Source organism: Eumetopias jubatus, unplaced genomic scaffold, assembly GCF_037043125.1.
Source record: "Eumetopias jubatus isolate StellerSeaLion01/CBP00866 unplaced genomic scaffold, mEumJub1_p1.0 scaffold_1, whole genome shotgun sequence".
Classification (NCBI taxonomy): domain Eukaryota; kingdom Metazoa; phylum Chordata; class Mammalia; order Carnivora; family Otariidae; genus Eumetopias; species Eumetopias jubatus.
Genome location: NW_028274807.1, coordinates 211,037,413 through 211,063,698, shown reverse-complemented (window position 1 = coordinate 211,063,698; position 26,286 = coordinate 211,037,413). Strand labels below are relative to the sequence as shown.

At 59.6% G+C, this 26,286-nt stretch overlaps 4 protein-coding genes across 4 annotated transcripts; 3 read left to right on the top strand and 1 right to left on the bottom strand.

The window, feature by feature from the left end:
* Positions 1-2,370: 2,370 nt before the first annotated feature.
* On the top strand, positions 2,371-11,189 carry ICAM1 (intercellular adhesion molecule 1). Its single transcript, XM_028088920.2, has 7 exons — positions 2,371-2,516; positions 4,129-4,386; positions 8,038-8,349; positions 8,716-9,003; positions 9,120-9,374; positions 9,565-9,813; positions 9,899-11,189. Exons 1-7 carry the CDS (start codon positions 2,450-2,452, stop codon positions 10,069-10,071), a joined length of 1,602 nt encoding a protein of 533 aa, XP_027944721.1. The 5' UTR covers positions 2,371-2,449; the 3' UTR covers positions 10,072-11,189.
* A 359-nt stretch (positions 11,190-11,548) lies between these two features.
* ICAM4 (intercellular adhesion molecule 4 (Landsteiner-Wiener blood group)) lies at positions 11,549-12,758 on the top strand. The gene is made up of 3 exons (XM_028088859.2): positions 11,549-11,978; positions 12,096-12,401; positions 12,546-12,758. The coding sequence occupies exons 1-3, from the start codon at positions 11,585-11,587 to the stop codon at positions 12,686-12,688; spliced, it is 843 nt and encodes a 280-aa protein (XP_027944660.1). The 5' UTR covers positions 11,549-11,584; the 3' UTR covers positions 12,689-12,758.
* Positions 12,759-14,334: 1,576 nt separating this feature from the next.
* Positions 14,335-20,698, top strand: ICAM5 (intercellular adhesion molecule 5). The gene is made up of 11 exons (XM_028088858.1): positions 14,335-14,416; positions 15,357-15,626; positions 15,820-16,140; positions 16,368-16,655; positions 17,061-17,315; positions 17,405-17,653; positions 18,109-18,351; positions 18,440-18,718; positions 18,802-19,041; positions 19,458-19,724; positions 20,424-20,698. Exons 1-11 carry the CDS (start codon positions 14,335-14,337, stop codon positions 20,696-20,698), a joined length of 2,769 nt encoding a protein of 922 aa, XP_027944659.1.
* A 3,351-nt stretch (positions 20,699-24,049) lies between these two features.
* On the bottom strand, positions 24,050-26,237 carry ZGLP1 (zinc finger GATA like protein 1). The gene is made up of 5 exons (XM_028088703.2): positions 26,101-26,237; positions 25,483-25,857; positions 24,779-24,864; positions 24,332-24,425; positions 24,050-24,179 (listed from the first exon to the last, which is right to left on the bottom strand). The coding sequence occupies exons 1-5, from the start codon at positions 26,235-26,237 to the stop codon at positions 24,050-24,052; spliced, it is 822 nt and encodes a 273-aa protein (XP_027944504.2).
* Between the last annotated feature and the right edge of the window lie 49 nt (positions 26,238-26,286).

Sequence of the window (26,286 nt, the reverse complement as noted above, 5' to 3'; positions counted from 1 at the left end):
TGGTATTGTCACAGCTCCCTCCTCACCTCCGGTGGTCTTTGCTCAAATGTCACCTTCTCAGTCTTTCTCAGAGTACTCTATTTAAAAGTTCACCAACCCTCACATTGCCTATTCCCTCCCCTGTTTTATTTCTCTTCAGCACTAATCACAAGCTAACACCCCATATATTTTAGTTCCTTGTCTGTCTCCCCCTCACACTAAAACCATCTCTGCACAATGGAGAAATTTTTGTCTTTTCTGATCGTTGCTGTGTCGCTAGCACACCTGGAAGGATTCTTGGTGTACAGCAGGCGCTCAATAAACACTGCCCAGCAAGTCGGGAGAAGCGAGAAAGATTGGCGCTTTTATGGCTACAAGGAAGACTTGGGCCGCGCGGGGGAGCTCGCGGCCTGCGCGCACTTTGGACGAAGGTCAAAGGACCCAAGGAAGAGATCCCGAGAAAAATCCGCCGAGAAAAATCCGCCAGGGGCACCAGGGTGGCTCAGTGGGTAGAGCGTCTGCCTTCGGCCCGGGTCGTGATCCCGGGGTCATGGGATCGGGATCGAGCCCCTCCCCCGCTCGGCGGGGAGTCCGCTTCTCCCTTTCCTTCCCCCTGCTCGTGGTCGCCCTCTCTCGCTCTCGCTCTTAAATACCTAAATACAGGGGCCCCTGGGCGGCTCAGTTGGTTGGACGACTGTCTTCGGCTCAGGTCATGATCCTGGAGTCCCAGAATCGAGTCCCACATCGGGCTCCCCGCTCGGCGGGGAGTCTGCTTCTCCTTCTGACCCTCCTCCCTCTCACGCTCTCTGTCTCTCATTCTCTCTCTCACAAATAAATAAAATCTTTTAAAAAAATTAAAAAAAAAACACCTAAATACATGCGTACATACATAACTAAATACAATCTTTCTGCTCTCAAATAAATAAATAAAATCTTTAAAGAAAAGGAAAATCCGCCGGAAAATACTCGGCTCCGACCCCGCACGGGATTTTCCCAGGCCCAGCGCGTCCCGGTTCCCAGTCTGCACCTTTGCTCTGCACCTTTGCCCAGGCAGTTCTGGGCGGGAATTCAGCACCCACCACACCCGGCGTCGAAAGATCCCCGTGGAAATTCCTTGGGAATGATCGGGGCGGGGGAAGGGACGCGTTTCTGGCTGATGAGTGACTCTCAGGCCCATCCTCCGGAGGAAGGGCCCGAACGTCCCCGGGGCCCCCTCCCTTCCCCTTCTGCTGCGCGACCTCCCTGGCCCCTCCGAGGTCTCCATGGCGACGCGGCGCGCGCCCCACAACAGGAAGCCTTGGGCGGCGCGGACTGGCGCTGGGAGACCCCAGGGTCCCCAGCCTCGTCGTGGTAGATGCCAAGTCTTGGGGTCACACGCGCAGGCCGAGGCGGTCACAACGCTCCCCCCGCCCCGCCCTAATAGAATTAGCGGGTGCAAACATCTGCACGTAAACATCTGCACGTAGTCAGCGCGGGCGCCCAGCGCTGAAGTTTCAGGAACTGCGCGCAGCACTTGGAAATTGACGGCCTCCTCTTCCCGCCCCACTTGGGGGCCTAGGAGCTGTTTCCCCGCGGAAAGGAAGGGTCCCAGCGCCCCCTCTCCATTCAAGGTTTGCTGCCTCAGTCTCCCCGAGGAGCCTGGGAACGGCAGCGGGAGACTCGGCGCGTCAGGACCACGCGGCTTCCTTCCTTTTTCTGGGAGCCGTGAAGATGTCCCCGCTGCGGAGGCCGAAAGGGGAAGCGAGGCCGCGGGGGTGGAAGCGCCCATAGGAGGGGGGATGCAGGGCCCCGGACGTGATGACGCCGCTAGTCCTCACCCCCAGGTTTCGCGGCCGCCAGAATGTGCCCGGGCCTGCTCCTGCCGCTTCTCGGGAAATCTGTCAGCTGGGCAGGGCCGTGCTCCTTGGGGAGGGGTACCCTTGATGGAGAAGGCCCCGTATGGACTCCAGCGCCGCTCCACGCGGCTAAAGAGGCCCGCAGCGCTGGGGCGTCACACTTGAGTCCGAATCCTCTCGCAGCTCGGAGCCTCAGTTTACCCCTCCGTGGAACGGACACAATAGCAGTCCCTACCGTCCAGGGTAGTTGGCAGTATTCAGTAAAGCGTTTAGCGCAGCGTAAACGCAGAACCACGGTCAGCCGGGCCCCGGGGACCGGACCATTAGAGCCAGGAGCGGCCCCCCGGACCCGCGGGGCCGCTGCGGCCCTCCCTGCTGCAACTCGGAAATTCCAGCGCTCGAGAGGGGGGACAACCCCACTTAGGCTCGGTACCCTCTCGGTCCGGAAATGCCGGAGCCCTCCTTCCGGAGGGGAAGGCGCGAGGTTTCCGGGAAAGCAGCCCCGCCCCTCTGTCCCCCCCGTGCCCGGCCAGGCCACTATAAAAGCTCCCGCGCGCTCCTGTAGCGCAGTCCGCGCCGCACGCCTCTGCGCTTCTGCCGCGCTCTCTGCGCTCTCCGCCCTCCTCTGGCCGGCTATGGCTCCCGGCACCGCCTGTCCCGCGCTGCCCGCGCTCCTGGCCCTGATCGGAGCTCTGCTCCCAGGTGAGTCAGGGGTGGGGGCTGCCGTCGCGCCAACTCCCGGAATCCAGGCTGCGCCCTGCAGGCACTGGGAGGACCGACTCCCGGCCAGCTGGGGGTAAGCCGGCCAGCTGGGGATAAGCCCCAGTCGTACTTAGGTAGCTCTTTATGGGAAGTTGGGGCTAGAGCCAAAGACAACAGCCGTGGGTTCGAATCCAGACCCTGCATCACCTCGACGAGTGGCCTCAAGCTACAGGTTGAGCCTCCCAGAGCCTCAGTTTCTCAGCCGTAAAATGGAGAACGCAAGAGCCGCCTCCTCGAAATGGTTGTGTCCTGGCCCAGTGCCACGCCTGGCTCCAGGACCCGGTCAGACGGTATGGGGATGGGTCCGGCGCCAAGCTGAGTAGGCTGGGGACCTCCCCCCAACACACACGTACATTCTGTTCCTCATCTCCTACCTCTGGGGAAGTCCGGGACTGCTTCTGCGCGGGGGGGATTTCCAGGCCTGACTTGCCCAGGGACCAGAGGCTGAGAGTGGGACGCCCCAGCAGCCCTCCACCAACCCCAGTCTGGAGGGAGGGGAGGCAGGGAGACAGTGGGTCACATACCACCAAGTGTTGGGAAGCCCGATGGTGGGAAAGGGACACCTGTGCTTACCAGCTTAACAAAGTGTTCTAGTCCAGATGCCAATCTGGATTCGGTGGCTTTTTAGGTGAGTAACGTCACCTCTCCCGCCTCACCATTTCACTCCATGAAATGGGAACCCTCCCATTTACTCTCGGAGAATTCACGGAGCTGTTTTCCCACGCCTCCACCCCAGATAGAGTAGACCCAAAGCTGAGGGCAGGAATCTTTGGAGGAGAGAGAGAAGGGGTGGGCCCAGACAGACTTTCTGCTTGGGAGACACCAGGGTTTGAGGAAGCTAACCACTACCAACCCCCTTCTTATCCCCTGCAGCACTCACTGCCTGCCCTATGCTGTGAGTCCATTGGATTAGCAGGGGCTGGGATGACTATATTCACCCACCTTACAAATGAGGAAATTGAGGCCTGGAGAGGGGAGACCACTTGCCAGAGGGAGTAAGGAGCCAGCTTAATTGGAATCTCTCCATTCCCGGAGGGCTAGCCCTTGCCACCTCACATCTTGGGAGGGAGAAGAACACTGACTTCATGTCCCTCCTCTGCTAAAATCCTCCATGGCTTCCCATTGCCTTCAGAATGAAGAATAAGACCTTGCATGGCCTGCACCGGCCACACGATCTTCCTGACCTCCTTGCTCCCAGCTCTTCCCCCTTACTCGCTCTGCTCCAGCCACCCTGCCGCAGGGCCTTTGCACTTGTTCCTTTTGCCTGGAATTAATTTCTCTGTTCTCTGAATGGCCAGCCCCCTCTCATCATTCACACATTACCCTGTTGCCAAGGCACTGTCTGTTCTATCACCCTGTTTTGTTTTTGTCAAAGCTCATATTAACATCAGTTATTAATTATCTTGTTTGCCTGTGAATTTTTCTGTCTCCCACACTGAAGGCAGAGTTTTTGTCTCAGTCGAGCCTATGCGCCCAGCACAGGCTGGGTACATGGTGATTGTTGGTGAACCCAATTTGTAATGCCTGTCCCCTCCTCCATCTCTTGTTCTAGGACCTGGAGGTGCCCAAACATCAGTGCACCCCCCAGAAGCCATCATACCCCGAGGAGGCTCCATGCAGGTGAACTGTAGTACTTCTTGTGACCAGCCCTCCACCTTGGGCCTGGAGACTCAGTTGACGAAGAAGGAAGTGGCCCATGGGGCCAACTGGAAGGTCTTTGAACTGAGTGACGTGCAAGAAGATAGCCATCCCATATGTTTTGCAAACTGTGACAGACAGACGATGGCTTCAATGTCCCTCACCGTGTACTGTGAGTGGCTGGGCCCAGGGGCTGGACTAGGCAGGCTGGGCCGGGGAGGTGGGTGCGTGGGGGTCCCCACAGGCCAGGACAGCCCTGGTGGCTTGGTGGTGGGGCCAGAGCTGACTCACCGAAGGACTGGTGGGCAGGCACATCTTCGGAGAGCCTCACTGTCCTCTGAAACCCCTTCTTGAATTTTCTTGGGTGCCTTTAGTGCAGTACAGAGATTCAGTACATTTGAATACTCCAGGCCTCTTTAAACATGTGACAGATCCTAGATGTGACTCTTTTTTTTTTTTTAAGATTTTATTTATTTATTTGAGAGAGAGAGAATGAGAGATAGAGAGCACGAGAGGGAAGAGGATCAGAGGGAGAAGCAGACTCCCTGCTGAGCTGGGACTCGATCCCGGGACTCCAGGATCATGACCTGAGCCGAAGGCAGTCGCTTAACCAACTGAGCCACCCAGGCGCCCCCTAGATGTGACTCTTGAAAAGAAGAAACAATTTCAAAGCAGCCCGGACATGGCATTTTTCACATATTGGCAACAGGGGTGGGGGGAGCAGGCTGTCCTGGGACATTGCTGACAGGGTGGGGACATCAAGAAGCACAACCCTGAGTGGAGAAAGGGGGTGTTGGTTCTCTAAATGACACAGGCACATGAGCTTGGACATAGAAATCCCACTGCTGGGAACCGGGCTTGGCTTCCCTGTGGCCCCATCCACGAGGGAACTGAACAGGGTGCAGGATGGGCTTATTCACTGTGGCTTTATTTGGAAGGGCAAACGTTCGCAAGCCACTCAGGCATAGGGGGCCGGGGACATAAACTGTCGATAGATTGTGTGGTGGAGTATTATGCAGCTGTGCAAAAAAAGAGGAAGTTCCTGTGTCCCCAAAGGAGAATGAGCTCCAAGGTGTACTGTCAAGTTGAAGGGAAGGGGAGGTATGCCCAGAGTGAGTGGCAGCCATCCCTGGTGTTAAGGAGCAGCAAGGCAGGGGAGGGATGCCTGTGTTGCCACATAAAGGAGGCGTGAGAGGAAACGCAAGAAGTGACCGTATTAGCTGGTTGTGAGGACAGACGCTGGGGCAGGGCTGCTCCGGGAGAGGGCAGGGGGCGAGCCGCCTCGATGGGCCTTCTTTTACTTTGGGCATTTTGCACGGCAAGAGTTACTATTATCAGAGGCCATACAGAAATAAAACGCAGGGGCAAACAAGACAAAACAAAAAGCACGAGGAAGGAAGAAAAAAAAGAGAACCGGCCCACTGGTCTTGGGATCAGCCAGCGTCGGGTTCCAATCTAACCCTGACTAACAGTGTGACCGTGGGGGACGCGGCTTGTCTTCCCACGAGCCCTCCTCACTTGGGTCTGATGAGGCCATGAGGCATAAAGGACATTCCACCTTCATGGTGCCTGGGCAAAAGAAGCCTTTGGGGAAATAGCAGCTTTGCTTCTGACCTGGAGCATGTTTGAGCAGATTCTGGGCAGGTGAGGAGAGTCCCCGAACATTCCTGGTGGCCTGTGAAACCCCAGGCAAACCTCCCCAAAAGACTTCCACATTTCGGCCTGATAGCTGAGAGCTCAGTGCGCCAAGTTTGAGTCCTGGCTCTGTGACGTTTCTCCCTCCCTCCACGCCTTTGGGTGCCAGACTTTGCCTTCATTTCCAGCTCTGTGAAATGGAACAGGTGCCTGGCACGCAGTGGAGGGGTCCCCTAAGAGACTCTCTATCTAGTTCGGTCCTGCTCCACACCCAGTGTAAAGATGAGGCAGGATCCCTGGGTGGCTGAGCTTTCTCTAGAAAGAATAAAGGCGTTAACTCCTATAGGAGATGACCCCTGAGTGGGCCTTGAAGGGTGAGTAGGAGTTGATAGACGGACACTCAGGACAGAGGGCACAGGCTGGGCAAAGTTTTGAGTGGGAAAACAGGCGGATGGGGGAGGGGCATTAGGAGAGGCTGAAGACCAACGGGTTGGTGTGGCTAGAGCTGAGGTGGACAAGGCCTCAAATGCCAGGTGGAGGAGCTGGGACCTTCTCCTCAGGGTGCTAGGGAGCCATGGAGGGTGTGTGAGCAGGCCAGGGTTGAGATAGCCGAAGGCTTATGGGAAGCCAGAGAGCATTTGGCTGTGGACCTCATCCAGACCGCATGTGTGGGTAGCGGCTGGGGACAGGAAGGGACGGCAGACAAATATTTGAAGAGTGAAGTAACCAGGACTGAAGGTTGGGGCTCAGGGAGAGGTCCAAGCAAGACAGACCTCCTCCCCCAGTCTGACCTCAAAGTCAAGAAGCTGGGCTCGGAGATGTGAATTCCATTTAGGGGCGGGGTGGGGGGGATGTGTGCTGAGGTTTGAGGTTTACACCAGTCTGCCAATTCGTGTTCGCAGCAGGTGGTTAGAGGTAAGCACTGGATGTCTGACGGGTTTCTTGCCCTTTTATTTCTTAAAACAGCTCCATTGAGATATCGTGCACACACCATAAAAGACACCCCTTTTGAAGCGTACAATTCAACACATTTTAACATGTTTATAGAGTTGTACACCCATCACCACGATCTAATTTTAGAACATTTCCATCACCCTAAAAAGAAACCTCATGCCCATTTACAGTCATTCTCTCTACCTCTTAAATGGACTCATAAAAGTCTTACCTCCAATAATCCGTTTTACAGCTTAGGAAACTGAGGCTCAATTTCTACACCTATTCCAGAGGCAAAGTCACTCACGTACAGCTCATAGCAGCGAAGCCCCAAAGCTAGGTGTCAGCCCCTGACACTTCAACAGTCTTGCCAAGAAACACTAAGACCCCGCCCTGGGAAGGCTTTGGGGCGGGGGGCGGGGGGCGGAGGGTGTCTCAGTGCTGAATCACAGCTCACCGGGACTCTGCTGTCAATTTTCACCAGCAGCCCAGGCTTGAAATTCTCTTACCTCCTGTGGAGCGGAGACCCTGGCAAAAACAAAGCCCACATGTTGTGTTTTCAGGGGATATTCAGAGTTTCATTTTGAGTGTCTGTGGGTTGTTCTTGCATGTTTAACATTTCAGGGGATCACACGGCCCATTCGGGAACTTCTTTCCCTTAAAAGGGGCTTCTGAAAGGCCTCGAATCAGTGTGGGTGGCTCGACCTTATTCTTTCTATGAATATAGACAGCCTACTGTGTACCAGCGGAGCGTCAGGGGGCAAATACCCCCGCCCTCCCAGGCTTAACTTCCGGGGTGGGGGACATAGAGGAGAAACAAGTTAACTGAGTAGATGTGTCACCTTCGGATATCAGACAGTGAGCGATGCTTTGGAGAAAACGAAGTCCAAGAAGAGGAGAAGGGGGAGCAGGGGGCTTTTAAAAACAATCTCTACTGGACTGGGCAGCTTAAATTTCCTGTAGTTATTTGACGGGACTCCTGGTGATAGATTTTGAGGTGCTTTTCCGCTTTTCACTCTCAGATGCTGCAGTGAATAAATTACTTTTGCCCCCTTCACAACTTCCTGGGGACTTCCCACCGGTTTATCCCGAAGCTCTTAACATTCCTGTCTGGCTTAGGTGGTTTGGGGAGTGTTTGTCAAGAGTGGAGAGCGGCGGGGCTCCTGGGACAGGTGCAGCCGGCGCCCCAGCGCTCCCTGCGGGCGGGCAGCCTGTCCTGCTCACACACCACCACCCCGCCCCCTTAACACCCCAGGGTTCCCGGAGCGAGTGGAGCTGTTACCCCTACCCCGCTGGCAGCCCGTGGGCGAAAACTTCACTCTGCGCTGCCAGGTGGCCGGCGGGACGCCCCGGGACAGCCTCTTCGTGGTGCTGCTCCGCGGGGAGGAGGAGCTGAGCCGGCAGCCGGCCCCTGGGGACCCCGCCGAGGTCGAGGTCACGGTCCCGGTGCTGGCGGGTAGAGACGACCACCTCGCCAATTTCTCCTGTCGCACGGACCTGGACCTGAGGCCCCGAGGGCTGGGATTGTTCCAGAACATCTCGGCCCCCAGGCAGCTCCGAACCTTTGGTGAGGCACTGGAGAGCCGCCAGAGAGGATGGGCTCAGGGGCTGTTCCTGCTTGGGGTGTGGGTTGGGGGGGGAGGGGGGGAAGAGGCCTCTGGTCGTGGGGGTGCTCAGGTGGTGACCTAGATTACAAAGGCTTCTGGAAAGAGCATGTTCTTGGCCATAGGGGTGGGGTGGTCGGGGATGGGGTGCCCCAGCCGTAGGATCTTCCGAGAAGGCTGTACCCTGGCGTGGGTCCCGGGACAGGGGTGACCCAGGCCAGAGTCTCTGGGAACCAGAGGATGTCCCAGATGGGGGGAATGAAAATGCCCCAGAAAGGGGCTTCAGGTTGCCTGTCCCCTCTCTGTTCACACCCACCCTCTCTCCCCAGTCCTGCCAGAGATCCTGCCATGCCTTGGTACCCCCAGGATCATAGAAGTGGGCACACAGTGGGCTGTGAACTGCACTCTGGATGGGCTGTTCCCAGCTGCGGAGGCCAAAGTCAGCCTGATGCTGGCTGAACAGAAACTGGACTCTACATCCCTGTACAGCAAGGACTCCGTCTTGGCCACGGCCAATGTCAAGGCAAACGCAGCACAGGAGGGCACCCAGGAGCTGGCGTGTGTGGTGACCCTGGGAGGACAAGACCGGATATGGAAGGAGGATGTGACCCTCTACAGTAAGTCAAGACAGGGCCGTGCTTCCAGGGAGTGGGGGGGGGGGGGCGTGCTTCTGGGGAGTGGGGGGGGGGCAGTCCTGGGGGGCGGTGCTCACTGTGTGCCCTCCCCCTCCCAGGCTTCCCCCCACCCAGCCTGACCCTAAGTGAGCCAGAGGTCTCAGAAGGGACTGTGGTGACTGTGGAGTGTGAGGCCCAGGCTGGAGTTGTGGTGTCGCTGAGCGGGCTGCCACCAGGGCATCCAGCACCCAGGGCACAATTCCAACTAAATGCCAGCGCTGCGGACCACAGGCGCAGCTTTTTGTGCTCTGCTGCTCTGGATGTGGCTGGACATTTGCTGCACAAGAACCAGACCCGGGAGCTCCGCGTCCTGTGTGAGTGGGGCCACTGGAAAATGACCCCTAATCCCCAAGACCCAACCCCTAAGACCCCATGAGCTCCTGCCCTCTGAGGGCCCCCTCCAGCCCTCTCTCCGGATTCCTGAGTCCTCCAGTCCTAGGTGGGGGGGTGGGGGGGGTCTTCCTAGTCTGTCACCCCCTCCCTCATCTTGCTCTGTTTCTCCAGATGGTCCCCGACTAGACCAGAGGGATTGCCCGGGAAACTGGACATGGAAGGAAGGCTCCCAGCAGACCCTGCGGTGCCAAGCTTGGGGAAACCCGGCTCCTGAGCTGAAATGTCACCGGAAGGGGGATGGTGCTTTGCTGCCCATCGGGGACCTGAGACCTGTCAAGCGGGAGGTTGCGGGCACTTACCTGTGTCAGGCCCAGAGCCCCCGTGGTGTGGTCACCCGCGAAGTGGTCCTGAACGTGACCTGTGAGTGTGCCGGTGTTTGGGGCTGGGAAGGGCAGGGGCAGCGAGCCTGGCTCAACCCTCATCACACCCTGTGTCCTCCCCACAGACGACCAGAATAACATGGTCATCATCATTCTGGTGGCGGCTGCTGTCATCTTAGGAGCTGTGATCGGAGCCACTTACCTCTATAACCGCCAGCGGAAGATCCAGAAATATAGGCTACAGAAGGCCCAGGAGGCCGCTGCTATGAAGCTGAACACACCAGCCACGCCCCCCTGAGCCTGGGCCACGACCCGGCCTCCCGCTCAGCCCCCTGCACGGTGGCAGCCGTGCCCCATTGAACAACAGTGGTCACAAGCCATGCAGCTCCACCCCCCCCCCTCCCAGGATGCCTGAGGACAGGCTAGAGGCCTCAGGATACAGACAGCATTTGGGGTCCTGGCACCTGCACGCTTAGGATCCCCAAGCCTCACACCTGACCTGGAGCCACAGGACTGAGCCACAAGGAGGGGGCAGGACTTGGGGCATGACTGTGAGGGATGTCAAAGCCTGCCCTGTCTTGGGGGGGGGTGTGTGTGGCGGGACACTCAACATGGGACGCCCAACTGGGAAACAGTGAAACCCACCCCTATTGCGTGTGCTGAGGCCCTACAGCCCTAAGAGAGAAGTGACCTGCACAGACAAGCAGCATGGAAACACATGCCCCCATACTCCCCTCTGACAGATGCCAGGTCCAGCCCTGCTGTCCACGGACTGTCCCCAACTCTCGATGATGACGTATTTATTCATTTGTTCTTTTACCAGCTATTTATTGGGTGCCTTTTATGTGGGCTAGAATGGTAAAGAAGAGGAACATGAGTTCCTGTCCTCAGGGAGCTCTCAGTCTAAACCTCATTCAGGGTTGCCAGGTACGGTTGCACAGGAGTGCCTGGCAAAAAAAGATCAAGTGGGGCTGGAATTTCCCATTCCATTAGCTAAGCTGCTTTCCTCCAGAAGGGGACTGGCAATGGTGATACGGTTTAGTTGGTGACAAGCCCAGGGACAACCCACTGGGCCCGGACTCCTCCCACCATCACTGGCACTGACCTCTGTCAGCACCCCCTCTGCCCATACGCCTCTCTGCTAGTGCTCACGGTGACACCGTGGCATGCCTAAACATGAATGCCCACTCATTGGCAGCTAAACCACGGAGTCCCATGAAACCGTGTCCAACCTCTGTGTCCCCGCCTTGTCCTGTTCCCATCTCAGGGGGACAGAGCCCGAACAGAGCACTCTGGCAGCCCCAAGTTCCTGCAGAGATGAGGGCCCTGCAGGCAGTAGGGAGGAGAGGCCTGGGAAGATCCCCTCCCAGTTCTGGAAGCCTCTGTCTTCTTGTGCTAATAAAGCTTTTTCATGTGCGCCTGCCTCGGTTGAGTTGAGGGGAGGTGTCCCCTCCAGCAGGAGCCCTTCCCAGCCCCGTCCTCCCACTTCCTCCCCCGAGAGAAGGCTGCCGGTTCAAGGCCCAACCCCGAGGCTCTAATCCAAATCTGGGGCGTGTTAGGACCTTTTGAGACTCAAGCGAAAATTAAAGATTCCTCTCCAGAAAACTCTCTGACTCTCGCTTTACATAAGTCTGGAACCCCATTCTTGAGCCGAGGGAGGGGCTGAGGGGCTTATATACTGCAGGTTCCCAGGCCCTGGAGGGGCCTCCGTCCCTCTGGGTGGGGCTGCGGAGGCGGGGCTGCCGGCCTCCTTATCTCCAGAGCCAGCCTTGGCTCCCTGGCGCTCGGCCCCTCAGTCTGGGCCCTTTGCCATGGGGTCTCTGCTCCCCCTCTCGCTGCTGCTTTTGCTGGCGGCCGCCTACCCGGGAGGCGGGAGAGCGCGTCGGCGCCGGGGAGCGCGGGCCCAAGGCCCGGGAGGCAGCTCCCCGGCGCCCTCGGACACCTCAGCGCCGTTCTGGGTGCGCGTAAGCCCCGGGTTCAAGGCGGTGCAGCCGGGGGGCTCAGTGTGGCTCAACTGCAGCACCAGCTGCCCCCTGCCGGAGAATTCCAGCCTCAGCACTGGGCTGCAGCGGGGCCAAACGCTCAGCGGGCCCGGCTGGGTATCCTACCAGCTGCTGGACGTGAGAGCCTGGAGCTCCGAGGTGCGCTGCTTCGTCACCTGCGCAGGAGAAACACGGGGGGCCACGGCCAAGATCACCGCCTACAGTGAGGGACGGGGGTCCAAGGCCTTGCTGGGGTGAGGGGAGGGGGACGGGGCGGGTGTTTAACAGACGCGCTAGGGGGCGCACGCGGACCTGGCTCAGAGGCCCCCTCTTGCTTTAGAACGGCCGCAAAGCGTGATCCTGGAGCCTCCGCTCTTGGTGGGCAATGAATACACTCTGCGCTGCCACGTGACGCACGTATTCCCCGTGGGCTTCCTGGTGGTGACTCTGAGGCGCGGCGGCCGGGTCATCTACTCTGAGAACCTGAAGCGCTACACCGGCACTGATCTGGCCAACGTGACGCTGACTTACACGTTGCCCGCCAGGCCCCGCGACTTCTGGAAACCGGTGACCTGCCACGCACGCCTCAGTCTTGATGGCTTGGTGGTCCGCAGCAGCTCGGCACCCATAACGCTGACGGGCCTCGGTGAGGCACCTTTGTAATCCTGGGCCCCTGAGGAGGGGAGGGGCAGGGTGTGACGCCAGTAGGGTGAGCGAGTCGAGCGGGAGCTCCAGGCGGGTGGTCATGTCTCCCTGTGCCCCGGTCCTAATTCTCACCTCCTGTCCCCAGCTTGGCGCCCTGCGCGCAAAGCCTTGGCCTCCACCTCCATCGCAGCCTTAGCGGGGATCCTTCTCGTCGTGGGGGCCGCCTACCTGCGAAAACGGCCATTGATGCAGAACCGGAGTAAAGAGAGGAGGGTCTCTGCCGGCTGAGCCGGAGGAAAAAGGAATCTGGGACAACTGGGGGGAACCCTGACTGATTCAATAAAGTCCTCCTTAGTCAGCCTCTGCCTCGCGGCCTAAAGGTCCCCCCACGAGCGTACCTCCTCTGAGGAGGTGGTCTTCTTTTCTGGCCTTGCCTCAGTCACTTTCTCTAAGTGCCTTGTCTCTCGGAGGGCACCTGAGGCTTCCTCTTTTCTCATCCGCCTGGGGACCCGGGCGCCCCAGTCCCTCCGCATTCCCAGCCAAGTGCGGTAATATACCCCCCCTGCGGGCGTTATCAGCGGGGTGCAAATGAGCATAGCTCGGGCACTGGAGGGCTTTGGGCTGTGCGAGGCTTGGCTCGCAGGTCGGTTTTCCCCCCATTGGCTCCGCCGCGCCACGCAGCAGCTCTGATTGGATGTTAAGTTTCCCTTCCCATCCCCCCCCGCCCCTCCACCTCCGACCCAGCACTTTCCGGGAGGACAGGGGTGGAGCGAGAACTGACCCCCACAGTTCACCGTTAGCGCCGGCGCTGAGAGCGCAAATGGACGGGGTCACATGACACACTGAGGGACGGAGATGTGAAGAAAAGGTACCCATGTTGTGACTGCGGGGAGGGAACAATCAATCAGAGGGCCCACGTGGGGTGTCACAGACTCGCGTCGTGGCAACGTCTTGCTAATCACCGGGCCTGGGGGGCACATGCGGGGGGGGGGTGTCAAAGCCTGGGGCCCGGATGCAGGGTCGAAGTGTCATAGTTGGTCTCTCGGTCTCGCGTGGACACAGAAGCCGAGCCCGCACTGGATGTCTGGGAGGGCCGGTGCGGTCCAGGGCCCCGCCCACCGCGCCGAAAGCGGATTCAGGGGCGCTCCTCCGCTGCTTGCGCTCACACACGCCGCGTAGACACGTGCCCGCTGCACGCTGGGTAAATACAGACCCAGAGCAGAGCCGACCCTAATTTAGACGCCCGCGAACGCTGCGCGCACGCACACGTGTTCCCGACTCGCTGGCACTTAGGTCCCCACCCCCTCTGTCGCGTGCGGGGGCGGAGCCGGAGGGGGACTAGGGGCGTGGCTACAGCCCTCAGCTCGCCGGCTCAAAAGGAGAAGGATCAGTGAGGGAGGCATCCCCACACCCTTTCCTAGAATTGTGCCTTCCCCCATCCTGCTCTACAGCTCTCTCCTAGCCTTCAAACCAATCCCCTGCCCAAGGGGCGCGGGAGGGGGTGGGGGAACGAACTATGGGGGCGGGGCTCTGAGTCCAGCTCATTACCACAGCATCCAAGCTAGGGGTAGGGTGGGGGCGGTTGAGAAGGGCAACCCAGCATCCCCCGACCTCGGCTTCGCCGCCGAGGATGACGCGGGAGCGCGCGGCCGCCCCCAGAAGGCTCCGGGAGATGAGGCGGGCCTCCACGTAGACCCCGGGGGTCGCTTGCTCCTGCCAGCACGCCTTCGCCGAGGCCGGGAGCCTGGAGCACGCTCGCCCTCCCGCCCCCCAGCCGCCTCTGCCGCCGCCCCCTCCTTGGAAACCAAGTTACCAACGTTAAACCAATCCCGGAACGCAACTCTGCCTCCTCCACAACCCACCCGCCGCGCCGTCCTCTAGCCCAGCTCAGCGCTCGCGCTCTCCTCACCTCCTGCGCTTCCCCCGCGGCGGCGATGCCAGGGCCCTCGCCGGGGCTGTACCGGGCATTGCTCGGCCTCTGGGCTGTCCTGGGCCTGGGGCTCTTCGGCCTCTCAGGTAAGAGCCGGGTCCTGGCTCAGGGTGGACAGGGCGGGGGCGGAGTTCCGGGACCAGATAAGCGGCCACAAGCCCCTCCCGGCTCCGCCCTCGTCTCGCTCTACTCCCACGCTTCTGCCCCACCTTGAGCCCGGGCCTTGCCCTCTATCCCTCTTCCCACCAACACACACTGGAGACCCAGCTCCCAGACTCCTCGCTTGCCCAGGTTTCTACCCTGCCCTCGTCGAGATCCTGGGTGCTCTTCCGCACCCATCTCATGCCCTGGAGACCCCGTGTCTCCCTTGTCCCTTTCCGGGGTACCTCTCCACGTTCTGTAATGCTCCATGGTCCACGGACTGACATGCCCCTCAGCCGTGGTCCGGAAAGACCCGATCTCCCCAACTGCTGTGACTCAGAGGCGCTATTCCCGCTCCAGCCGGAGCCCTGGCAACCGAGTCCCTCCGCTGTTACCGCGGTTCCTTCCATAAGCTCCAGCCTCGAGTCTAATTTCGTGTTCTTCTCCCGGGTTTGGGGTCCTCACTTAATCCTTGAGTCAGCCTCATCTCTCCTTTGCCCTCGCCTCAACCTGTCTCCCCCTCTCTGGCAAGAACCCTGAGAACCAGTTCGTTTTTCTTCCTCCACACGAAGTCCCCTCTTCCCGTCATTGCTGTGTGCGTCAAAAACCCCGTCTTTCGTCTCATCCCCCTCCCCCCATGCTTTCCCATCACTCCATTGGCACCTTGGAGACCAGGGCTCTCTGCTGCCATGTCCCAGAGAAGCCCTCAAGGTTTGAACCCTGGGAGCGCGCCTCCAAACCTGAGGCCGGGGCAGGACGCGAAACTCCTGAGTTCTTCCTTGGCTGTGGCCTCAGCTAATTCCCCGGGAATCCCTGATTCGACATAGGGGCACTAAGATCCCAGGAAGGTGGCTCCCCAGGCTGAGCCCACGTTTCCCTGGTCAGCGGTCGCGCAGGAGCCCTTTTGGGCGGACCTGCAGCCCCGCGTGGCGCTCGTGGAGCGCGGGGGATCTTTGTGGCTGAATTGCAGCACCAACTGCCCACGACCTGAGCGCGGTGGCCTGGAGACCTCGCTGCGCCGGAATGGGACCCAGAGGGGCTTGCGCTGGCTGGCGCGGCAGCTGGTGGACATCCGCGAGCCGGAGACCCAGCCGGTCTGCTTCTTCCGCTGCGCGCGGCGCACGCTGCAGGCGCGTGGGCTCATTCGCACTTTCCGTGAGTTCTCAGCGGCCACGCTCTCACTCTACTATTTTCCCTTCCTTCCAAGCCCCGCCCCCTGGGTCACAGGGTCCTCCCCTTCAGGCTCCACCCTCTGGATCCCCAAGCTCTCCGCCCCTGGGCCCCTGGGTTCCACGCCACGTGCCTGGGAGCCTCGGCGTTTCCAAGAGCGGTGGTTCCCCCGTTGCAGAGCGACCGGATCGTGTAGAGCTGGTACCGCTGCCTGCCTGGCAGCCTGTGGGCGAGAACTTCACCCTGAGCTGTAGGGTCCCAGGCGCTGGGCCTCGTGGGAGCCTCACATTGACCCTGTTGCGGGGCGCCCAGGAGCTCATCCGTCGCAGCTTCTCCGGGGAGCCACCCCGAGCGCGGGGCGCGGTGCTTACGGCTACAGTACTGGCGCGAAGGGAGGACCATGGGGCCAATTTCTCTTGCCGCGCGGAACTGGACCTGCGGCCACATGGCCTGGGGCTTTTTTCAAACAGCTCCGCCCCCAGAGAGCTCCGAACGTTCGGTGAGTGGGTACATGGAGCAGAAGGGAACGAAAAGGGGTCAGAGGAGTGTTTAAGAAGTTTGAGGCAGAGAAATCTGAATTCCAGTCCTTACTCCAACATACACCAGCTGCAAGTTGTTTTCCTCTCTGTGCTTTGAGGGTAATACGATAAGATAGTGCATGTAAAGCGCTTAGTACATATTGAGTGTTCGATACATGATATTCAAGCTCTGTTCTTCGACATCCAGCCCTGTCTCCGGACCCCCCGCGCCTCGCTGCCCCCCGGCTCTTGGAAGTGGGCTCAGAAAGACCCGTGAGCTGCACCTTGGACGAGCTGTTTCCAGCCTCGGAGGCTGGGGTCTACCTGGCGCTGGGGGACCACATGCTGAGTCCCGATATCACCCTGGAGGGGGACGCGCTCGTGGCCACTGCCACAGCCACAGCTAACGCAGAACAGGAGGGCGCCAGGCAGTTGGTCTGCAACGTGACCCTCGGGAGCGAGAGCCGCGAGACCCGGGAGAACGTGACCGTCTACAGTAAGAGGGAGAGAAGCGGGGCCACCGCGGCTCAGGGGTGGATCCGGTCGCTCTGCAACGGGAAGGCAGAGCAAAGGGTGGGCGGGGCCTTAGTATAAGAATAGCCGTGGTCCCAGAGTCCCTAAGGGGTGGGAAAGTTGGAGGACTGAGGCTGAATCGTTTCAGAGGCGGAGTCTGAGCCGCCGCCGGAAGGGGAACGTCGCAAACCCAGTGGGGACCCCTTAAAGTTGGGCGGGGCGAGGAGGAGGCGGGGCGAGAAGAGGGCGGAGCCTAAGCATCCGCTGAGGCCGAGCGCGGTACCTACAGTTCGGCGGCAGCGCCCAGAGAGTTCAGGCAGTTAAGGGGCAGCCTCGACCCGCAGGAGGGGCGTGGTCAGTGGACTCCCGGCCAATGCCCTGCCCCCAGGCTTCCCCGCGCCGGTCCTGACCCTGAACGAGCCCAGCACCCCCGAGGGGAAGGTGGTGACAGTAACTTGCGCAGCTGGGGCCGGAGCCCTGGTCGCACTGGACGGAATTCCAGCCGTGGTCCCGGGGCAGCCCGCCCAGCTTCAGCTGAATGCCACCGAGGACGACGACAAGCGCCGCTTCTTCTGCGACGCCATCCTCGAGGTGGACGGGGAGACCCTAAGCAAGAACAAGAGCGCCGAACTCCGCGTCCTATGTGAGTTGGCCTTTAACCTCTCGCCTCCCTCCTCGTGATTTCCAAGAGCCTGTCCGTGTCTAGCTTCTCAGTACCCCACGCCCCTGCAGACGCTCCTCGACTGGATGATTCGGAGTGTCCCAAGAGCTGGACGTGGCCGGAGGGCCCCGAGCAGACGCTGCGCTGCGAGGCCCGCGGAAACCCTGCGCCGTCCGTCCACTGCGAGCGGCCTGACAGCGGGGCGGTGCTGGCGCTGGGCCTGCTGGGTCCGGTCACTCGAGCTCTCGCCGGCACTTACCGCTGCACTGCGGTCAACGTCCAGGGCGAGGCAGTCAAAGAAGTGACGCTGACGGTGGAGTGTGAGTGGGGGTGCACAAGGCGCATTTCTTCTTCTCAGGGTCTAGGGGTGACTAGCCTACGGGGTCTGAAGTGTGTCTTTGGGCAGGATTTTGGGAAAGGGAAGAGGCTGGTGAGCGGTATTAGGGGAAGAACTTAGAGAAGGAGGGGGAGAGGTAGACGTGTCCCTAAGGGTCTGGGGTGTGGTGTGTGAACAGAATCTTGGGAAGGTGGGCTTTCCAAGCCGTCTAAGAATTTTTAGGCTCAAGACTTGGGGTCGATCCTGTGGGCACTTTGTAGGAATCAGAAAAAAGGACTCAAAACAGCTCACCACTCCACCAGCATAAAACCTCTTTGGTTTAGTGTCTGGGCAGGGCACAGCCTGCCCAACCCTTTGTGGCCGCCCTCATACGGAAAGAGGGTCTAGGGACATTAGGCCGGTCCCCATCCTCAAACCCAACAACACTTCCTTCTCCAGACGCCCCATCGCTGGACAGCATGGGCTGCCCAGAACACATTACATGGCTGGAAGGAACAGAGGTCTCGCTGAGCTGCGTGGCACATGGGGTCCCGCCGCCCAGCGTGAGCTGTGTGCGCTCTGGGGAGGCAGAGGTGGTCGAGGGCCTGCTGCATGTGGTCCGGGAGCACGCAGGAACCTACCGCTGCGAAGCCACCAATGCTCGAGGCTCTGTGGCCAAAAATGTGGCTGTCACGGTGGAATGTGAGTGAGGACAACACAGGGCAAGATGGGGTATGTCAGGATAACCCTGGCCTGACTTCCAGTCCCTGTGTCACCTTCTGCTCCCCAGATGGCCCCAGTTTTGAGGAGCTGAGCTGCCCCAGCAATTGGACGTGGGTGGAAGGATCTGGGCAGCTGTTTTCTTGTGAGGTAGATGGAAAGCCGGAGCCAAGTGTGGAGTGCATCGGCTCAGAGGGCACCAGTGAGGGGATGCTGCTGCCGCTGGCCTCCCCAGACTCTAGTCCCAGAGTCCCCAGCATCGCTAGTGAACTGGCACCTGGTATCTACATCTGCAATGCCACCAACCGGCACGGCTCCACGGTCAAGACAGTCGCCGTGAGCATGGAGTGTGAGCGGGGCCGAGGCTGGCGGGAAGTAGGGGTGCCCCAGGGGCCGGGCCCCTCCCTGACGTCCCCCATGGCTGCTTTACAGCGCCACCGCAAATGGATGAGTCCACCTGCCCAAGTCACCAGACGTGGCTCGAAGGGGCCAAGGCTGCAGGGCTGGCCTGCGCCGCCCGGGGTCGCCCGTCCCCACAAGTGCGCTGCTCCCGGGAGGGCGTGCCCAGGCCTCAGCGGCCGCGCGTGTCCCGAGAAGATGCGGGTACCTACCGTTGCTTGGCCACCAACATGCATGGCACGGATGCACGGACGGTCACCGTGGGCGTGGAATGTGAGTGGGAGTAGCACCAGTTAGAGGGCACTGGGTTCCCAAAACAGTGACTTGCAGCAGTGGGCTTGCCCAGGGCAGTTCAAGGGTACCTCCTTAGTCCCCCTTCCTGGGGACAAGGATTCCCGGTCTAAACCTGAGGCTAATGAAAACTCTAGGGAACAGGAGCCCGCGCCCCCCTCAAATTCTAGGTCAGAAGGGCACTGGTGCAGGTCCCTACCCCCTCTCCTTCAGGGAAGCAGGGCACAGGATCTTCGTGCTGACTACAGCCCGATAGTAGGGGGAGGTGGCTCTGAAGGAAGGCCGGATCCCTGCCTGCCCATCCGAGGAGGGGTGCTCTGATTGTGGTGGGCGGAAGGGCACTTTGTCGGTGCCTGGACCGGCTCTGAGGGGCTCCTCCAACCTCCTGTCCTCTGCAGACCGGCCGGTGGTGGCCGAGTTGGCCGCCTCGCCCCCTGGGGGCGTGCGGCCAGGCGGGAACTTCACGCTGACCTGCCGCGCAGAGGCCTGGCCCCCAGCCCAGATCAGCTGGCGCGCGCCCCCGGGGGCGCTCAACATCGGCCTGTCGAGCAACAACAGCACGCTGAGCGTGGCGGGCGCCATGGGCAGCCACGGCGGCGAGTACGAGTGCTCAGCCACCAACGCGCATGGGCGCCACGCGCGACGCATCACAGTGCGCGTGGCTGGTAAGTGGCAGCTGGGAGGCGGGGCGAGGGACCTGCAGGGGGCGTGGCCTGCGTCGCGCGGCCCCTGACCCGGTCCTCACTTCCCTCTCCTTCCCGGCAGATGAGACTGAAGTGGGCCAGGGCAGAAGTCAGGGGCACCCTGACGAGTGGGACTTTGATGGCGGGTTGTGGTGGAAGGTGGAGGAAGAGGGAACGGACTGGAGCTCAAGGGGAGAGACCCTCCAGGGCCGTGACGGCTGTGGGAGGGGCTTATTAACTTGGGGTAGAATTCACCCCTCACTGTGCCGCTGTGGAGAAGAGGTGTTGGAGAGGGACCTAGGGTAGAGGATGGGGGTGAGGGGGGTTCCACCCAGATTCCCCCCCCACTTCGTGTATCTCGGGTTTTCCGGGGTGGGTTGACCCGATCCCCCCCACCCTCATCCTCTTGGGGGTGAAGAGAGTTGACTTCTGGGTATCCCTGGGGCTAGGGGCTTCTATCCTCATGTGCTGAGGTGACGCGTAAAATGGGTCTGGGGTCGCACCAGCGCTCAGGGTAGCCTTTGAGGGCTTTCTCCTTTCCCCCACCCCACGCTATGAGTTCCCTGGGGTTCCCTGCCAGGCCCGTGAGGACTGACCTCGTGCCAATGGGGAGGGAACAGAGGTGGCCGCGCTTGGGAGCCTTGAGCTGGTCCACTCTCTTTGAGGGTCTCCACCCCGCAGGTCCATGGCTGTGGGTCGCCGTGGGCGGCGCGGCGGGGGGCGCGGCCCTACTGGCCGCGGGGGCCGGCCTGGCCTTCTACGTTCAGTCCACCGCTTGCAAGAAGGGCGAGTATAATGTGCAGGAGGCCGAAAGCTCGGGTGAGGCCGTGTGTCTCAACGGCGCGGGCGGTGGCACTGGCGGGGGCACGGGCGCCGAAGGTGGAACCGAGGCTGCGGGCACCGCGGAGGCGCAGGCGGGGGGCGAGGTCTTCGCCATCCAGCTGACATCGGCGTGAGCCGGTTCCCCTCTCCCCGCGGGCCGGGGGACGCCCCCCAGAGGCACACGGGGGCTTACTTATTGTTCTATTTATGTATTTATTTATTTATTTATTCATTTATTTATTCAATTCCAGGGGCGTCACCCCCATTTTCTACCCCCCCAACAAATAAAGTTTTTATAAAGGACTCTGGGTCCGTCCACTTCAGTCTCTGCCATGTGGAAGCAACCCAAGGTTCTAGTCCCAACCCCGCGGGTTATTCATACATAAACTACTTTGGCTTGTTTGTTTTCGAGGGCCTACAATGTGTCAGGTACAGCCCAAGCCACCTTCATGCAGTGTGGGCTGGAGCGTGTTCTCTCCGTGTCCGGTTTCCTGCTGTCAGCCAGCCTTGGGCTGGGGTGGGGACTGCACTCCTTCCTCCAGCTCCCTGCTCCTTATCTCTTCCGCCCAGCCCTGCCCTCTAACCCCGCTAACTCTTGCGGGTGGGAGCTAGGTGATTCCCCCAGGTCTGGTTTCAGGCACCGCAGAAGCTGTCTTCCCAGGATGGGCGGAGCCCCCTCCCCGGGGTCTGGGCATTGGACCCCTGTCCTGAGGTCTCACCAGGATGAGTAAATGCAGACAGTGGCTGCACTTATGAGTGACATGTCCCAACGATTAAAGGGTGCATCCCCGCCCCACCCTCAATGTCTCCTCCATCCTGTGTCCATCCACCGTGCCTCAGTTTACCCCCAACCTGCCTTTTAACTGTCTGTCATGATTCAGAAGAGACACATGGCTATCAGCTGCAACCCGCTCCGCACACCACCGTCCCCCTCACCCCCTACAGCATAAGGAGAGAACAGCTGCTCTCCCCCCACCCTTGCAGTCTCTGCCTCCCTCAAAAGCAGGAACAGAGCCTGAGAGAAGGAAGCAGTCCTGGACAGCTCCCACTCCATCAGCTGCCCTAGGCAAACATTTCCTGAGCAAAGGTAAGAGCAGGAAACGGGGGGGGGGGGGATTACTAGGTGTTGGGGGGTGGGAGGAACTAGCAGCCAAGCCAGTATACAGAAGGCAACAGCACAAGCACGGTGAGGCCCCTCCCGTCACACACACACACACACACACACACCCTTAATTAACCCCTCCCTCGTGATTCGTTACGCCCCACCAAGTCCAGCCTGCCACAGGGCCTTTGTTTTTGCCATTCCCTCTGCCTGGACTGTCCTCACCTCGAAGTCCCACAGCTAGTTCCTTATCCTCAGGTCTCTATCCAAATGTCGGAGAGAAGCATCACTGAGGTAGCCCTCCAACCCCTTATCTCCTTACATACTCTATTTTCTCTGTAGCATCAACTACCACTTGACACTCTATTAGATATTTGACTTTGTTTACTGTCACTTTAGAATATTGGCTTCGCTAGAGCAGGGTTCTTTGTTCTAGTTACCATAAACTTTCCCCCTTGGGGTCTGGTACACAGTAGTTGCTCAATAAATGCTGAATAAGTGGGCAAAAACAGCCGTGAGTTCGCAGGTACAGTCTGAGACCTTCATGTGTTCAAGGTGCATCCCCAAAGAACTCCACGCTGGGCCCTGGGGTGGCCTATCATGGTCAGGGACACAGTTGTGGCCTTGGACCCCTGAAGTCATGGTCCAGATGGGAAGATGAAGGTGAATGAAATAACCCCAGAGCAGTAGAGAACTGAAAAATTCTGGTAGGTTCTAGGAGGGAGACCAGTGAGGAGCTGAACTAGAGCCTGACATAGCATGGGAGTGGGGTATGTGTTTTAGACTGGGTGGTCAAGGAAGACTGCCCCACCTTCCCAGTAATGAGAAGGCAGCAGCTAGGGGAGACATGGAGGGGGGTGTTCTGAGCTGAGGAATGATGGGGCTGGAGGAGTCAGGGATCTGAGGGCTGAGGAACTGCGCCCAGACCTTCCCCACAGGCTCACCCAAAAGCGAAAAAGAGGGTTTCACAGGGGCTCCCCTTCCTGGGCTGTGTGGCCGGGCAGGTCTCACTCACTGCAATGGGGGACCAGCCCCCACCCTGGCTGCATCCCTCCAGTCCCAGTGAGCACCGGTATCCTGTGTGTTCTGGCGACAGCGACAGGGCTTAGCTCTGGCCAGGGCCCTCTTCTCCTGAATGGCTTCTGGCTTCAGGCTAGGGACACCCTTTGGTGCGGTTGGAGAGCTCTTGGAAGAGGGGGGAGGGGGCCCCAGAAGGGACTGGTGTGCATAAAGACGTAGGAAGGGGACATCCTGCAGGCAGAGGTGGAGCTGACGGATAAAGGGACCGCTGTGTGTATATCACTGTGTGCCAGTGGGTGTGTCACCTAGGTGTATTTTCTGTGTGTTGACATAGTATCTGTTGTGTGTCCGTCAACGCTTGTTTCTGTCTAGTGTGTGGTCTATGTGTCTTATGTGCGTGTCAGCACATGCGAGTTTATCAGTGTGTCTTGTGTGTGAATGTGTTAGCCCCCACACACGTATCTGTCTTCCCTTTTTTTTAAGATTTTTTTTTTTTAGGGGCGCCTGGGTGGCTCAGTCGTTGGGCGTCTGCCTTCGGCTCAGGTCATGATCCCGGGGTCCTGGGATCGAGCCCCACATCGGGCTCCCTGCTCGGCGGGAAGCCTGCTTCTCCCTCTCCCACTCCCCCTGCTTGTGTCCCCTCTCTCGCTGTGTCTATGTCAAATAAATAAATAAAATCTTAAAAAAAAAAAAAAAAAGATTTTTTTAAGTCATCTCTACACCCAACACAGGACTCGAACCCACAACCCCGAGATCGAGAGTCGTGCGCTCCACCGACCGAGCCAGCTAGGCGCCCCGAGTGTGTGTCTGTCTACATGTGTTCTTTGTCTCTGCAGGTGGTGGCTGTTGCCCTAGATGGGATGTTGTGGTGAATGTGGCTCATTCTCTGTGGGTGGGCTGGTCCCTGCATATACGAGTGTGTGTGTGTCCCTCAGAACCCTAATGAGAAAACAGCTGCCCCCACATTCCTGGCGCGGGGGCGAGAGGGGGAAGTGTGCACGAGGTGGGATCCCCAAGTCACAGCGCTCTTTCTCAGAGTAGTTGTGTTCTTTATTGTTATTGCTGTTCACAGTAGGAGTGTCACTGCTGAGAACATTTTCTGATGGGAGGCTCAGCCAAACCTGATCGGACCAGGGGCCAGGGAGGGGGACAGTGGCCCCCTGAGACAGGGACTCTGGAGCCCGAGGCCTGGGTCTTCCACCTGAGATCCCTGAATGGGAGGGGGCAGAGAAGACGCAGGCTGGACCCTTGAAGTCCCAAGTTTTTTCCCCACTCCTCCCAGGAGGGCTTCTGCCCGTTCCCTGCCCTCCCCCCCCCCACGGAGAAACTGAGTCAGGACAGGCTCGGCTGGGTGAGGAAGGGCTTACCCTTCCTGAGTTGGGCCTTGGTGGGGGCCCAGGGACACCCCACATCTGCCACATAACTTCTTGGGCTGGACACTTTTCCTGGGCACTAGCCAGCAGCTGGAGCAGCGGGTGCCATATTTCTTGTACCTGGGGTGGGGGTGCAAGAAAGCAACATCAGAATGCAGCACGGGTCCAGAAACTACCATTTTCTGGGTAGTTCCACTTTCCACAAGGGTGAGTGTTTCCCCTCCCAGAACCCCACACTGGCTAAGCATCCAAACTCCCTCCATCCTGAGGACCTGATACCACAGGCATTGCAGAGCGGGGTCCCATCTTCAGCATCTCTCCAGAGTGGGGTCCTTTGGGTCCTACAGGAAGCACAGCACCGGGGCCCTGAGGGGGCAGAGGTCAAAGGGTAAGGGGCAGAGGCCAAGAGTCTGGGCTCAGGAGGCCCGTGCAGGTGGGGCATTTTGTTAGAGTCTCTACGAAGGCCCCACCTGGCTCTGGACCAGCCCTGGGTATTACCAGATCGAAGACAGAGAGAGGGAAAGCGAGGAAGGGAGACAGATGGCAAGCTAAGCAGAGGAGGAAACCGGGGGTGGGGGTGACTCAGCCTGAGTGGAGGGAGGTGCACCATGACTCCTTCTGGATGGGTCTAAATGGGGAAGCAGGATGGGAAGAAAGACGGAGAGGATGGGAAACTGCCCCCCCCCCTTATTTATAGCTCTTAAGTCACCAGGACTCACCGAGGGCCTCACCGCCTCCTGCGTTGGCCTCAGGACCCCTGGCAGGGCCTGTAGAGGGACCCTGAGAGCGGCTACTGCAGGCCAGGCTGGGGAGTAGACAGGAGTTAGCATTGGGGGATCTATCTGTACCTTGTCCCAGGCAGTGGCCCCTCAGTGATGATTTACTATCGGTATTTGAAGCATCCCCCAAGGAGGCATCTGATGTCTGAAAGGCCTGGCCTTGTCCCTCATCAGTAATAATAATGAGTATTATGTGAAGAGGTGGCACGTCTGGGGCCAGCCTGCCAGTTTGAGATCCCTTTTCTCCTGAGTCCTCACTGCGTGACTCCAGACAAGCAATCGCATCCTCTGCACCTCAGTTTCCAAATCTGCAAAATGGGCTTCGCAAGGCTTCAGGCAGCCCATATACATCAAGGGCTACCTGTTACCTCTCATGGTTGTTGTTCCTGACAGGTGGTGGTCATGATCATTACTGGGAAAAACAAGTTAGCAGCCGCCCTCAGTATGGTCAGGCCCGTCTCATAAACAGGACCTGTGCTCGGACCAGGACGTTGCTGGGTCATGGCGCCAGCCTGAGGTCTCGCTCAGAGGCTGGGCCATTTGTAACGTAAGGCTGGTGTGGGGTGCCAGCGAGCAGAGGCCCCTGCCCCCACCATTATTACTATAACTTGCAAAAGGGCGCCCTCCTCTGGGCCAGCCCCTACCTGTAGCTGGGTATGATCTGTAGGCTGGAATCCGGCTTTATCTGAAACTTCAGGGTCACCCCCACGAACCGGGGGTCCACTTTCTCAGCGCCCAGGTGGGGCTTTGACTGCTTCCGGGGCCGCCTTTGGGGTAGGGCTGAAGGGGCTGGGGGAGCCTCCGGGGGCCCCGAGCTGCAGCATGGCTGGCCGATTGGGGTCAGCATGTTCTTGGCATCCCTTGCCAGAGGCGACGGTCCCAGAGTCTCCAAGGCCTTCAGCTCCCAGCAGGGCCCCAGGGTTTGGGTGTCCCGGCCAGGGGGCTGAACCAGCCCCTCTGCTCTTCCTTGGAGGAAACGCAGGGCAGTGGCTGAGTCCTGGTGTGCAGGCCAGAAGGACCTGGGGACAAGGGACAGTGTGGTCACCCCCTTCCCTGGGCAGCACCAATGTAGTCTTCAGAGACATGAGGGAATTGCGTGGCCTCTGACCCCCATATGACCCCAAGTATCCCTCGGGACCAGAACTTCTTCTTTTTAAGTGTCAGTAACTAACATGGTGACCTCTGGATAACCCCCAGGAACCAGAGGTCGTGACCTTTGACCACTGGATCAGGTTGGGGGAAGGGGCCGCTCCTGAACGCACCTGCCACTGGGTCTGGGGCATCCTGGGGTCCTTGGTGCCTGCTGAGCAGGGGGCGCCCGGGGCGGCTTAGGGTCCAGACACGGCGGCGCCAGGAGCTCTTGCAGCTTTGAGAAGTCTGGGACCGGTTCGGCCTCCATCACGCCCCGGCCCAGCCCCACTTCCCTAATCGCGCCCGGCCCCGCCCAC

Excerpts from the sequence above, each read along its gene's own strand:
- ICAM1 (XM_028088920.2), top strand. The coding sequence starts at position 2,450 with ATGGCTCCCGGCACCGCCTGTCCCGCGCTGCCCGCGCTCCTGGCCCTG. Across the intron at positions 2,517-4,128 it reads GATCGGAGCTCTGCTCCCAG|GACCTGGAGGTGCCCAAACA; the intron begins GTGAGTCAGGGG and ends CTCTTGTTCTAG. Across the intron at positions 9,004-9,119 it reads GGAGGATGTGACCCTCTACA|GCTTCCCCCCACCCAGCCTG; the intron begins GTAAGTCAAGAC and ends TCCCCCTCCCAG.
- ICAM4 (XM_028088859.2), top strand. The coding sequence starts at position 11,585 with ATGGGGTCTCTGCTCCCCCTCTCGCTGCTGCTTTTGCTGGCGGCCGCC. Across the intron at positions 11,979-12,095 it reads GGCCAAGATCACCGCCTACA|AACGGCCGCAAAGCGTGATC; the intron begins GTGAGGGACGGG and ends CTCTTGCTTTAG. Across the intron at positions 12,402-12,545 it reads CATAACGCTGACGGGCCTCG|CTTGGCGCCCTGCGCGCAAA; the intron begins GTGAGGCACCTT and ends TCCTGTCCCCAG.
- ICAM5 (XM_028088858.1), top strand. The coding sequence starts at position 14,335 with ATGCCAGGGCCCTCGCCGGGGCTGTACCGGGCATTGCTCGGCCTCTGG. Across the intron at positions 15,627-15,819 it reads TGGGCTCATTCGCACTTTCC|AGCGACCGGATCGTGTAGAG; the intron begins GTGAGTTCTCAG and ends CCCCCGTTGCAG. Across the intron at positions 19,042-19,457 it reads GGTCACCGTGGGCGTGGAAT|ACCGGCCGGTGGTGGCCGAG; the intron begins GTGAGTGGGAGT and ends TGTCCTCTGCAG.
- ZGLP1 (XM_028088703.2), bottom strand. The coding sequence starts at position 26,237 with ATGGAGGCCGAACCGGTCCCAGACTTCTCAAAGCTGCAAGAGCTCCTG. Across the intron at positions 24,865-25,482 it reads CAGATCATACCCAGCTACAG|CCTGGCCTGCAGTAGCCGCT; the intron begins GTAGGGGCTGGC and ends TCTACTCCCCAG. Across the intron at positions 24,426-24,778 it reads AGGAGGCGGTGAGGCCCTCG|GGCCCCGGTGCTGTGCTTCC; the intron begins GTGAGTCCTGGT and ends CTGCCCCCTCAG.